Source organism: Chaetura pelagica, unplaced genomic scaffold, assembly GCF_000747805.2.
Source record: "Chaetura pelagica isolate M959 unplaced genomic scaffold, ChaPel_1.0 scaffold3, whole genome shotgun sequence".
In the NCBI taxonomy this organism is placed as follows: Eukaryota; Metazoa; Chordata; class Aves; order Apodiformes; family Apodidae; genus Chaetura; species Chaetura pelagica.
Genome location: NW_009952974.1, coordinates 1,810,870 through 1,823,724, shown reverse-complemented (window position 1 = coordinate 1,823,724; position 12,855 = coordinate 1,810,870). Strand labels below are relative to the sequence as shown.

The following is a 12,855-nucleotide window of genomic DNA, read 5'->3' as shown; positions in this document are numbered from 1 at the left end:
CTGCTGATGCCGGGGTGATTCCCACCCCGCCGGGTTCCAGTGCCCGGGGCTGGTGCTGCCAGCACGGCAGGCAAAGTGTCAGGGCAGAGCAGGACAGGCTCAGGGACAGAAATTAAAACATATAAGCCTGCTTTTTGTTTTTATGCTTTAGGCTGCTGCTGCCAGCCCCCATCCTGCCTGAAATTGTAAGTTCTCAGTCCTGGTGCTCCCTGCCCTGCTCCTTCTGGCAACCCATTGAAACACCTGGGACAGACAGGGTGGTGATAATGGCATCTGAGGATTGTTGGGTTTTTTTTAAGCTTAAAACAGCTGAGATACCCTTTTTCAGGCTGCATCCCAAGCTATCACTTCCTGGTGTAGCCAGCTTTGTGTTGGGGAGAAGAGGCTAAACATGTTCAAATGCTTTCTGGATGTGAAAAAAAGATGTATTTAGGGCAAATGATACAGCAATTGAAATGAGAGGGCACAGCAGTGGAGGGCACTGGCTTTCCTGCCCCTGGGAATGCCTGTCTCCGTATATTTTCAAAACCCACCTATATCAGAGAATGTCAGGAATTGCTGTTTGTATTATTATATAGCAGAATATATGGAGTATTAAATGTTATTCACCATCTCTCTTAAAGACAGATGCTTTAAGTACTTCATGGCTTTTTCTTAGTGCAGCTGTGTTATTGGGACACTTGTGAAATTCCTCCTAACAAAAAACAGATTATAAGTAATTCAGTTTTTTTTTTTTGCTGCCTGTGTATTGTGTCCTGAACTAACAAAAGTCAGTTTAAAGGTGGAGTTTTTGTTTCTCAGTTATACTTCAGGCTTCTGTTAACTGGTGTAGTGATGTGTAGCTTTTACTTTTTTACCTATAAAAATGGAGAACGTGTGGCCAGCCCTGCCATGTCTTTCCACGTGTCCTTGAGAAAACAAGTATGGAGAAACCCGGGGAATTCTTTGGCAAAGGTCTTGTACTTTTCAAAATACACACAATTTTATTTTTTTTTAAACAGAATGGAAACACTTTTAAAGCTAGTCAGTTCTATCACTACTTTAATCACTGAGGATGTCAGCCCTCTTGAGAACACAGTTCAAGGCAGGGGGGGTGCAGGGAAGGCCCTGGGGGCTGTTCACTGTGCAGCTAAAAAACCCAACACAGACACTTTACCAGTGAAACAGTGTTTAATATAGTTAAATTACTTAAATAGATTTAAATTTCCATGGGAAATCATAATTGTATCCATTTTTGCAAGATCCAGAGTAAAGAGTGTGTGAATACCCCTTGAAATGATCATGACACACTGTCAACAATCACAGCTAGAGATACTGGGGACTTGAAATTTCATTGACAACACAGTTTCATAAGGTGAATCAAAACGTAAGAAGACTTGTAAAGCAGAAAGCAAACCTAAAAATCAAGTGGCTGGCATGAAGGTAATGAAACTCAGTGAGGGGGTGAAAGGGATGGAAGGTAGAGGCAGGGGAGAAAAGCATAAGAGCGTGATGCAACTGAAGTATTTTGCAAATCAGGAGAGATGTAAAGGAGCAAAAGTATAGTACAAGGGCAGACTTGGCAGTTTTACAGAAGTCAATATACTATACTTTTCTGAGATGTTTCCTAGTGAAAGGGGGAAGGAAAGGGGCGATGCCATTTAAACCCGCGTTTAAATGGCTTAATGCTCGGGTCATGCTTAGCAATACAGCAAATTAATTAAGACAGGCCTATGGATTTTCACTTAATTCTTATTATTGAGTAGGAAAAATATAAATCACCACCACCATAGTGCAATCATGAAGCTGTTAATATTACAATAATTCTGCCCTGAGAAGAGTGGAAAAGAACTTTAATAAATGTCAAAAAAACTGGAGTAATTTTTAGTGCTAGCCAAATTTCATATCAAAAACCTCTCCCTTCCTAGAATATAAAAAATAGAGCTTTTTTTTTTTTTTTTAATAAAATATCAAGGGATTTTTCTTTCATAGTTAAAAAAGGTACATAAATGATAACGGTGAACTATTCATAAACTCCCCACTAGTGCTAAAGGTGTCCAACACAGTATCAATGGCACTGTACTCCAAGGTTGCCCACCTTACATACACATTTGCCATCACAACCTTTTCTGAAGATCACCCAGTTCTGAAAACTGAAAATCTGTGACTCAGTTTAAGTGCCAACTACAGGAAAGTCAACTCAGTGCTGCAGGACATAGTTCCTTGTAATGTAAAATGGCAGTTACAGTATCAGACAACTCTCATATCAGCAGGATTCTAAGACCATCTTTGAAAAATGATGATTTTTTAAAAGAAAAGTTCAGATGAGCTTTTTTTTTTTTTTTTCCTCTTCTTATAAGAGCTCCTGTTAGTTAGAAGATTGGCTTAGAGCTCTTGACAATGTGTTTGACTGATACCATCTCAGTGGCTAAAACTCAAAGGTCCTGTTTACATGTGTTGGGATGCCACCCTCCACCTGAAAGCTGCATGGAACAAGTGGGTGACTACCCCGGGCTGCTTTTTTCCTCTTCTTTGGGGTTGTAGATTTTTCTGGATATTTATTTTAAAATGCATCTGATTCAGCCTGGAAACTTACCTGTTTGTTGTTGGCTGATTGTATAATGATAATCTGAAAACTGCCAAGTCTGTGTTCAGAGTATTATGCACAAAAAAATTACACAAAAGTCGATGGGTTATATACACCTCCCACCACACCTTGGTGTCCACAGCCTGCCTTCTAATTTATATATAATTTACAAAATATAGAATTTGGTATATCTGTTAGATCTCCATGTTTTCAATATTACAAAATAAAAAATACAAAAAAACACCCCACAACAAATTTCAGGGGAGTTCCCCCCCACAAAATGTCTCTTGTTTACAGCTAGTCTTTCCCATGTAAACTGATAGATACCAAAGAAGAGCACAGAAGACTTCTTAATAAATATGGTTGTAGAGCCATCTGTCTTTATCTTGATCTTCCCCTTCACCAGCTGTGCCAGCCCCACTCAGAAGAGCAGTCATTTAGCCACGTAGAAGAAGGAAAAAGCGGGGGCTGGGGCTAGAATGTCTTTTCACACTAAAACATTACCAGTGCCCTTCTAAAAGGCCTTTTTGTGTGCTGCAACAGTGGGTGCCACTTTTGAAAGCCCATTCAAAACAGCTAATAAAAGCACAGTGGTTCACTTCAAATAGCTGGCAGTATGGGATGGAAACATGGGAGCGCAAATCCATTCCAGAGTAATGCTTTGTAGTGAATCATACATTCCTTCAACCAAGTAAATGTTGTGTTGCATCAATAAATACTTAAATAGCTTCTTATATCATCCTGTGGTAGCAGCCTTTTTAAAAAATCCCAAATTCATGTCTTATCTGTGACCTCTGTAGTACACATCTTTGGTCGATTTAGCACTCAGCCAGGAGCAAACTCCACGGTGGTTTCTTTCAATTGCCTTTCAGGATGTGTGGCCAAAGAGTTTGCTGATACCAGTTCTAGAGTCACGGTGTGATGTTTCAGCTGAGCTGCATTTTCAGCTTCACTGCTTCACTTCTCTGATTCACAATCTTGGGAAATGCAAATTCCATCTTTGAGGGACGCTGCAATCGGTGCTAACTGATCAGAGGCCCTTTATTTAGAAAGTAGGTGGTCATTTCTCCTTTGCCTTTGACCTTAATGATCCCTCGATATTCCAGCTGATAGTTGTTGGCTGCTAAAACCTGGTACATGTCTGTGGTTACCTGCAGAATAAACGAGAATAAGCATGTGTTTGTTGTGCCTCCCACACAGTCTTTTCAGTTGCATTTGGAGTAATCCCTGGACAAAATTAAAGTAGAATCAACTGTTTTGTTTCTAATGCTGTCGACTTCTGCATAGTGATCGCTAACTGAATGGTTGGCACAAGTCTCAGGATAATCACAACCTGTAGAAAGTGAGTAACTACAGAAGTCACACAGGGAGCACCCACATTTTTGAAGGAGGTCACAGGATAAAAAGATAAAAATGAGACACATTTTTTTAAAAACACACCTGCCAGTTCAGTCTACTCAGATGTATTAATTTTATCAGTGAAGCAGTCATAGGGAAACAGGTTAAGCATATTTTATAAGGCCTCAAAATCACCTTAGAAACTACCAAGTGGATATACAATTTAGAAGGAGTCATTCAGAGATTTGGTTCTATGATGGTGAAGGCAGTGGGCAATGAGAAAGACCAACTGAATAGAATCATGTAGCCAGCATCCACATCATTTCTGCAGGTGCCATAAAAAAATGATCACTTGTGCTACAGGATAACAGGAGTGTAAAGACCAGATTTCCTGAGATATTTATTTTCTCACCCTTTTCCAGGTGGCATTCAATAGTTCCATTTCTGGCTCCCTAGTGCTGCAGCATTGCTGAGCTGATTTCCTTAACTAGAATGAGAATTGTTCACAGACCATCTTGTAGTAAAGTTTAAAAGGTGTTGGATAAATATTGATCCAGTTAACTGACAGTTTAATTGGAAAGAAACAGCATGGCTTCCCCCTTGGGGTTTTCATCAGGTACGCCACTAATTTGTTTTTTACATCCCTTCAGTACTCCCAAGGAATGACAATCTGTTTCTGTGGACATTGGCTCAGTGAAAGCAGGACAGTGGAATTAAATCACTGGAAAGGTCCCTGTCTGAAAGCCAAGATGTTTGATTACAAGACAGTTTCCATGTACCTCATAAACCATCCTCTTTTCTCTAGTTCTATATCCCCTTCCCACTGGTGCCTGGATCCTTGCTAGCCTCACAGCACATGGCTTTGTGACTAGAGAACTGCATTGCAGAAACTGGGATCTGAATCAAGCCCTTGGAAAACAGAACAAGCCAGAGCTGCAGGTAGCCAGCAGCACAGCTGGCAGCAGGCCTGGGTAAGCACCACAGCAGGGCTGTGCTCATGGTGCCAATGAGGCACTCAGGGAAGGAAACTCAGCTCATCGCTCAGAACCAAACTGCAAGTTTTTGACCAAAGGTTGCCAAGTTGGTCAATATTAAAAGGCAAAACCTGATGGTACAATTCTCCAGTTGGCTTTTTGGCTTTTTGACTTTTCTTTCAGTCGTGTGCAAAAGTATGGCATAAAGGAATACATTTAAACCAAAATTCTAATTCAGTTTCAAAACCCCTAAGTGACACAGGACTAGCAATGTAAATTTTCCAGTTAATTCCTCACCTGAATCCTGTCAGGCACACCAGTGCTGTCCATCCGGCTGGCTACATTCACTGTGTTGCCCCATATGTCATACTGAGGTTTGCGTGCTCCTATCACCCCAGCTACGACAGGACCAATGTTGAGGCCTGGAAGGAGAGGAGAAATCCCACAATGTATGGATCCATCATGTACGAACCACAGGAAGCTCAATGCAAGTTATTTTCCAGACAATAAAATAACGGTCTGAGGGTCATTGGTTCTAGCTGTGTTTTACCCTGACATGAAAAGCTACACCCAAATTGTGGAGAAATAAACTTGTAAAGTTGGCTTCTCTGATTCATTATGCCTGGCTGACTGGCAGCATGGGCTGGATCTGCTCAATCCAGAGCTACTTTTTAGAACCAGATATGGTACCAGGATAAAGTTTATTTGCTTGCTATCTGCCAAGCACACTGCTCATTTGGAAGTCAGCACACAGCTGCTGCAGTGCAGACTGCCTGCCAGGCAGCAGCCTGGTGGCCTTCCAAAACAAATACCACAGTTGACATCCTCACATTTCTTGCCCCCTTTTTCTGTCTCTTTTTATTCCCTGACTTGAAAGAGCCAGGAACCACCAGGGCTGTGGCCAGGGAGCACATCACAGGCAAAATGAACCCAGGCTCAACCACATGAGACTATGCTGTGCTAGGAGCTTGTCTGAAACAAGGTCAGTTGCCCAATTGCTCTCGGTTCTCCAGGGAGCTTCAGTAATAATGCTGTCTACCCTAATGCTAGCTATTCTGTTACCCTCATGAAACTGCTCTGATGTTTTAGAGAGGCCAAAGTGATCACCTGACCCAAGACAACTGACATCACTGTACAGCTAAAGTAACATCTGTCGTTTTTTCACTCTCCATGAAATCCCCAGCTCAGAATGACAACCACTTATGCTTGATCCTGTAAACCCAGTGACATTACCTATCTTCATCTGGAAGTTGTTGAATGAATGTTCATTAATGTATTTCATTTGGTCCATTAACCTCATGGCAAAATCAGCTAGAGCTTTGATGTGGGTCTTCCCATCCTTGTCGTAAGTGGAATCATTGAGGCCTGATGCAGCCATGTACGTACTGCCAATGGTCTTGATCTTCTCCAGCTGCCGAAATTGGTCTTCACTTATGATCTGTTTTGCAAGAGCAAAAGAAGCAAATGAAGCTTAGTGAACACATAATGCTGGTCATGTCCTTGACCACATGTTCTCCCTTAGTACAAGCATTACAAAGTCCTGGACAGAGCCTTCATGACTAAGTATAGGAAGAAAGGGGAGTAGATATTTGAAAAAGTGACAAGGGAATAGACAGAATTTTAATGTGGAAAAAAAGAAAAAGATTTAAAGACTTGTAGAGCAAGGCAAAATGAACCATGGCACAAGGATTCCATAAGCCACCTTCCTTCAGGAGCACAGCAAAGCCCAACTACATTAATCGATTTGGTTCACTCCGTCTGCCCAGACCTTCTGCAACTTACTTCATCAAAATCAGCAATGATCTCGTTGAGCAGCCTCAGACACTCCACCCCTTCATTGTTGGCTTCCAGCTCCACGTAAAACTCTGAGAAGTTGCTTATGGAGGCGAACATGACAGCCACACACTCACAGGACTGGTAATAGAGTTCATCATTTCGTCGTTCCTGAGCCAGGAAATGGGCTGCCACGTCTTTCGGCAAAATGTTGTGGAGGAGGCGTCTGTTATAGGCCTGCAGCTCCTCCATTTCTTCTTTCTCTTCAGTGGCCTAGTTTAGGAGGCAGAGACAGTGAAGTGCTTACTCTTTGGTAAGTGCTCTGGAGAGGGAAAAATAAGCTGAAAAGGAACTTGCAGGGAGGACAGAGACAGAAGAAAGGGGGAAACTGCAAAGGAGCAGAACCAGAGAGATGCAGAAACTTGTTTTGCAATGGAAGATGGTTGGTCTCTGTGTGCATACGTGTGTGTAAAATCAGGCACAGAATAACACCAAAATCCAGGTTTTTTTCTGAAACGGGACATTTGAAACTGGAAATGAAGTTAAACCAAAAAAAGGACCCTTTAGAAGGTGGTGTGTCTGGACAGAACAAGGAAAACACTTGGCTCTGTCTGGGGAAACAAATGCTTCAGCCAGCTGAACCCAGACCTGGAACAGGCAAGTCAGTTCATCCCTTCATTGTTTTACCACTTATAAATGAGGGTAACAATGTTTACCTGCTTCTTGAGGAACTTAATTAACTAGTGCTTCCTCAGTGCCTCCTACTCAAACCACTGACACCTATTATTAGAATCATGCCCTGCTACCCTGAAGATAAAAAAATCTATATAAAACTTGCCATCCTGTGGTCCCCCAGATGCGAGTCTTGGGCAGAGCTGAGACCTGTCCTGCTTGCTTGAGAAATCACATATGATGTCCAACATGACTTGTGGGCACAAGTAGTGAAAACATTAACACTGAGCCCAGGGACAGGAGCACAGTGTGTCATTATCTGGAGTGTGCTGGTTATCCAGTACTTCTGCCTAGGGCCTAATGAAGGCTGGATATCAAGCCAGCTCCCACTGCTTAACAAGAAAGAAAATATGAATCTTTGACACTCCTCAACCCAGCAAACTAAAGCTCACTAAACTCTGGCAAACAACACAGCAGTGAATATGAGCTTTTATATTTACAAATCATTTTATGTCACAGATTCCTGCATTAGTGACAGGCTCAGTTGCCCAAATTCATAAGCTTTGATCTTCAGATCTAAACCCCTTTACTGTGTGGACCATCCAAAGTCTATTTACAAGGAAACAAAGGGTTACACTAAATAATCAGGATGAGAAGACCTGAGTACGCACAGTCACAAAGAGCAGAGCATTACTAGAATGCCCAGTTAATGCCAGATCCAGATTAAATTCAAAAGCACTTTATAGGGCTCCTCAAGTCGACAGTGAACAGCTCAGTAGTTTTATATTGACACCAGTAACTATGCGCATTCCTCCAACACAGCAGACTCCCACTAACCTGGAGTTTCCAGAGGAAATCCAGCCGTGCAGTGGATTCCACTTGCTGGGCATGCAAGTACAGTGCCAGGACAAAGACAGTGATGATGACAGGGGTCACAATCTTCAGTGCAACTCGTGTCATCACTGGAGAGCTGCAGCCAACCAAAGAGCAGAATTTCCCAGTTAGTCTCAGCCTGGAGGAACACAGCTTAGCCATGCTCCCCAGTTCCCACTTCAAGGCTAACCAGCCTCTGAAGAAAAGGCTTTTTTCTTTCCCTTCAAAGTTCATATTGGTAAAGGGACAAACAATACCTGCAAAAAGCTGAGGACTTTGGCCCATAGATGCTGGTTTCTAAAGCAGGCCTTTGAATAGTGTCTTTTCTGTTTTGCCAAGCATAGTGGTGGCTGAGCAGCTTTGGCCATTCTCTAAAAAATTACTTATTTATTGATGTTAACCCTCTTTAAAAAGTGGGATTCCATTTCCCAGTTCACTGTGTCTCCTGCACTGGAGCTTTTCTACACTTACTACTTCTGTAATTAGTCACTTGTCAATGGCCTTTGTTTTGTAAGGATTCTATAAGCTGCAAAGAGCACTGAGACACATTCCCATCCCTTCTGACAAGCAAACAAATACAAACTGTTAAATGTGAATTACAGTTATACATTATGCAAACATTATTTTGATAAAATATTTTACTTTTAAGTAAGCTCTATGAGATGCTCTCTAAAACTAGTTGACTTCAGTCCCACAGGAAAGAGGATGCTCTGAGAGCAGCTAGACATACTAATGCTCAACCCTCCATACACTTAGGGCATTTGCACTGTGTTGCACCAGCTCCCAGCAATGCATCGTCAAACACCAGACACCAAATCCCATAAAAATATTTCATGCCAAAGTGACTCACCATGATAACGTTACATTTGCAGACACGCTGAAAAAAAAACAACAAACACAACACACAAGCACAAGGTTAGTAAGTATTTGGCTCCCTCCAGCACTCAGCAGCCCCCCTGCAATGTGGCACCTCTAACGCTGTGTGGGGCTACAGCCCTTCTGGAGCTACACTCAAAAATCCGGAGTGATAGTACAACATGGTTATAGTGGTTAAAATATCTAAGAAGCATTAAGAGTCAGAGAAGCAGTTGGGATTTTAATGCCAATGTGGGATGCTTAGCAAATGCTTGTGCATCCATCGCTACTTCATTAGGCCAGGCTGGAAAATCTGGTTTAAAGAAGTAAACTTTGGGCTACTATCTCGTGAGGGATAGCTCCTTTCTTCCTCATTTAGTGTAGCATGGAGATGCATTTCATTCCTTTAACTCTAGCACTACTCTCTTCCCCTCTAATTTGCTCATCTCTAGGGTTGTACCCATATTTATGGGCACTGCATGTGAGTGCACTAAAGAAAACCCTTGGGTGGATTTGCTGTTACTGTTCACAATACTGCAAAGTACTCGTAAGAAGAGAGCTGCCAGAGAAGATGGAGAGTGTGCTTTTCTTACAGTGAAAGGGTGGAAAGGAGCTTTCTGGTAGGTAGTAGCTGTCTGAGTTCCTGACTGATTGATTGCTTAATGCTGCTGGGTTTCTTCTCAAGTGTGGGTGGAGTATTAGGTAGCTGAGAACCATATACACAGATCTTTTCAAACACTATTTAAATGGAAAGAAATGGGTGGTTAAATTACTCTAGTGTCATTGATGCAATTACAGCTTTGCAGGCTACTAACGTGATACATCTCTAGCCTGAGAATTTCACAGCTGGCCATGAACACGTGTGCTTGGACAAGGAGCCAGTCTGGAAACCCAGTGGACAACAGCTCTCACACTAAAGGCTGGATGTAGTTGGAGACACTTTGCACATGAAGCATGGTTCCTCTATTCCCCTAAATCACTGAAGTATGACAGGCTGCCTCCCATTATTGTTCTTATGCCTATTGTTCTATTGTCTTATGATGGCAGCATGGCAGGTCTGTACTGGGGCTGCAGCTCGCTGTGGGTGTGATGCTTGCTCTAAAATCAATGGAGACCATGAAATGCAGCAAACCCAGGATTTACAGTGATGCTTTGGATAAGTGAAAATGCCCAGTCCAAGTAGTAATGGTGTTACACTGGTATGTTGCTCTCCCAAGGGACAGACATTTCCAGTAGCAGAAGGCTCTTTGGTTACTGGAAAGTAACATAGAGAAAAGCTTGCTAAATACAACCCCCATGCTGCTAGCAGGAAGGGTGGCTGATTCTGGGGACAGCTCCCAGAGGACAGGGCCATCTCCCTTCTCACAGCCACAACACCAAGGACAGACAGCCCTCTAACTCACAAGCCACAGAGGCTTGACAAATCCCTGGGCAAAGCACTTTGGGCTCCATTTGCAGGAACTCAACTTAGAAGACCACATTGGTGCATTACATCTTTAAAACTAATGCCTTAGTTTTATCTTCTGCACAGGGGACATTTAACACAGTAGCCCTGTGCATGCAGTTCCACGCCATGTGCCAGCAGGCAGGTCCAGCAGCTCCCAGTGTGCTATGACCAGCCTTTCCCTTGCTTGTGTGCTGGGCTTGTTTGCACGCAGAAGTGAGAAGTGACAACTGCATCACTTCTAATTAGTTACTGTCCCATAATGGCTGCAGAGCAGACAGTAATAATGGAGCTACAAGGGGCACCCAATTAAAGTAATATGAGGTCATGGATGGTTTGTAGTTTGTTTTTTTTTCGTATCAGCTGGACAATGAGGTCCATGTCTGAAATATGTGCTACATGCTGAGCTCCCACTTCCCACAACACAAATGGATGGTGAGACACTGGGACAATAAATAGCTGTCCATGGAGCTCTCTGGACAAAAGAACCCAAAACATTTCATGAGAGATAATACATTATCCCAGAAAGCTATTTCAGGGAAAACATGCTAACCTTTTCCACTTCATTACTGACATTTTGATTGTGAAATGATGTAAATGGTGCTTCTAAGTGCTGTAATTTTGCTTAGGGCTTGACTTAGAAGAGTGAAATTATATTTGGGATATAAAATGCTTTAATTTCTCTCATTGTGTTAGAAAATGCTAAATAGCTTCCACTGATAGAATACATAACATCTGTGAAGAAAAGAGGGAAACTGCATTCCCCCCATACCCCTACAGAATGCTCTGTGGGGTTTCCTACATACTTTCATTTGCTTGAGCTAACAAAATAATGTGATTACTGCCAATGGCAGTAAAAACCAAAACTCCAGTACTTATTACGTGGCACACAGGAATGTTAGCATCATTAAATATTTAATTGAAGGACAGAATTAACCAGGTGCCTCTGGCTTGAAGAGGTTAATGACCACCAAGACATTTGAGCAACTACACAAGCTATTTCGTAACATACATGATAGCATTGGAAGGACCATGGGAATCTCCTCAAGCACCCTCCTATCCCAGACAGAGGCAACCACAGCTGTCATCATTCTTGACAAATGTTTCACCTAAATCAGTGCTTTCTGTGTCTTCTGTTCTTTGCTGCCCTGGACTCTCCATTATCCTGAACTGCCTTCTTGCCCCAGACTGGAAAACATATTCCAGGTCAGGCCTTCCTACTCCTGAGCAGAGCAATGGTCTACTTCTCCTGTCTTACAGGCAACTCTCCTTACTGTAGATCCTAGCATCATACTCGCCTTTAGACAACACCATGATTTTATTGACTCAGGTTCAAGTTCAGCCATTGCCTACAAGGGGGTACTCATCAACACAAGTAGTTAACACAAGGCGTCTCCCAGCGGGAAATGAAACTTGTGGAGGAGGGCAGGTTTCTTAAATTTCCCTCCCTGGCATGACCTTCAGGAGAGGGCTAACCATGTCAGTGGAAGGAGGTTGCCACCATGTGTGACCTGGTGATGACACACCTGTAAGTAACATGGGCAGCTGTCTACTCCCTCTTAGCCCAGGCCCTTCTGCTGGGAATTGTGCTAAGACCAGCTGTGATACTGGCTTTTCAAATGCAGATGTGTGTCCAACAGCAACTGGCAGGACATCACTAACCAAATGTCAACCACCACCATTCCACCACACCAACACAGGTTTGATGTACCAGATGTTCACACCAGATGTTCAGATGCTCAATCACTGAGCCAGCTCAAGTTTCTTGGTTTGTTTTGGGTTTTTTACTTTTTTGAGAAAAGACATTTCTATATTGAGAGTGTAATACCAGAAGTGAGAATGACTAACTACATCTCCCCATTTCTGGAAGAGAAGAAACACAGATCCACTCTGATTCCAGTTATACTTTGTTATTCATAAATAGTTCAGTAGTTAAGTTCCAAATTAAAAAGCTCTTAAAGGGAACAGTGTTCTACCCTTCAGAGTTGGAGAGCAGCACTGACCAACTTTTGTTTACAGTCTTCTCTGCCTTCTCTGGTATCATGCACTTCCCTTACTTGCACCACAGCCTCAGCACTCCTCCCAGTGCCACACACAAGTGACTGGGTGGGAGAAATTAGGTGAAGATGTCAGAAATAAAAGACACTTACTAGGTGTTAGCTGTAACCAGGAGATCTGCATTATCAAAAAGGTTGACTCCTGGCACTTCCACAATGAGAACATATATAAATTCAATTATTAACATTAGGATCAGTTTTCCAATACAGCTGATCTGCAGGAACACAGAGCAGGCCAGGAGACTCAGTAAGACACTGTAGGTAAAGTACTGTATAAAGACAAAAATGGGAGAAAAACACAGA

The 12,855-nt window shown here is 42.5% G+C and overlaps 1 protein-coding gene across 1 annotated transcript in view; it reads right to left on the bottom strand.

Annotated features, from left to right (window-relative positions):
* Window positions 1-3,588: 3,588 nt before the first annotated feature.
* Window positions 3,589-12,855, bottom strand: part of ADCY5 (adenylate cyclase 5) — a 218,148-nt gene continuing 208,881 nt past the window's right edge. The window contains 7 exon segments of the mRNA XM_009996221.1: window positions 3,589-3,717; window positions 5,176-5,300; window positions 6,112-6,316; window positions 6,661-6,924; window positions 8,161-8,293; window positions 9,047-9,073; window positions 12,646-12,821. Coding sequence (XP_009994523.1) covers window positions 3,589-3,717; window positions 5,176-5,300; window positions 6,112-6,316; window positions 6,661-6,924; window positions 8,161-8,293; window positions 9,047-9,073; window positions 12,646-12,821 — 1,059 coding nt within the window.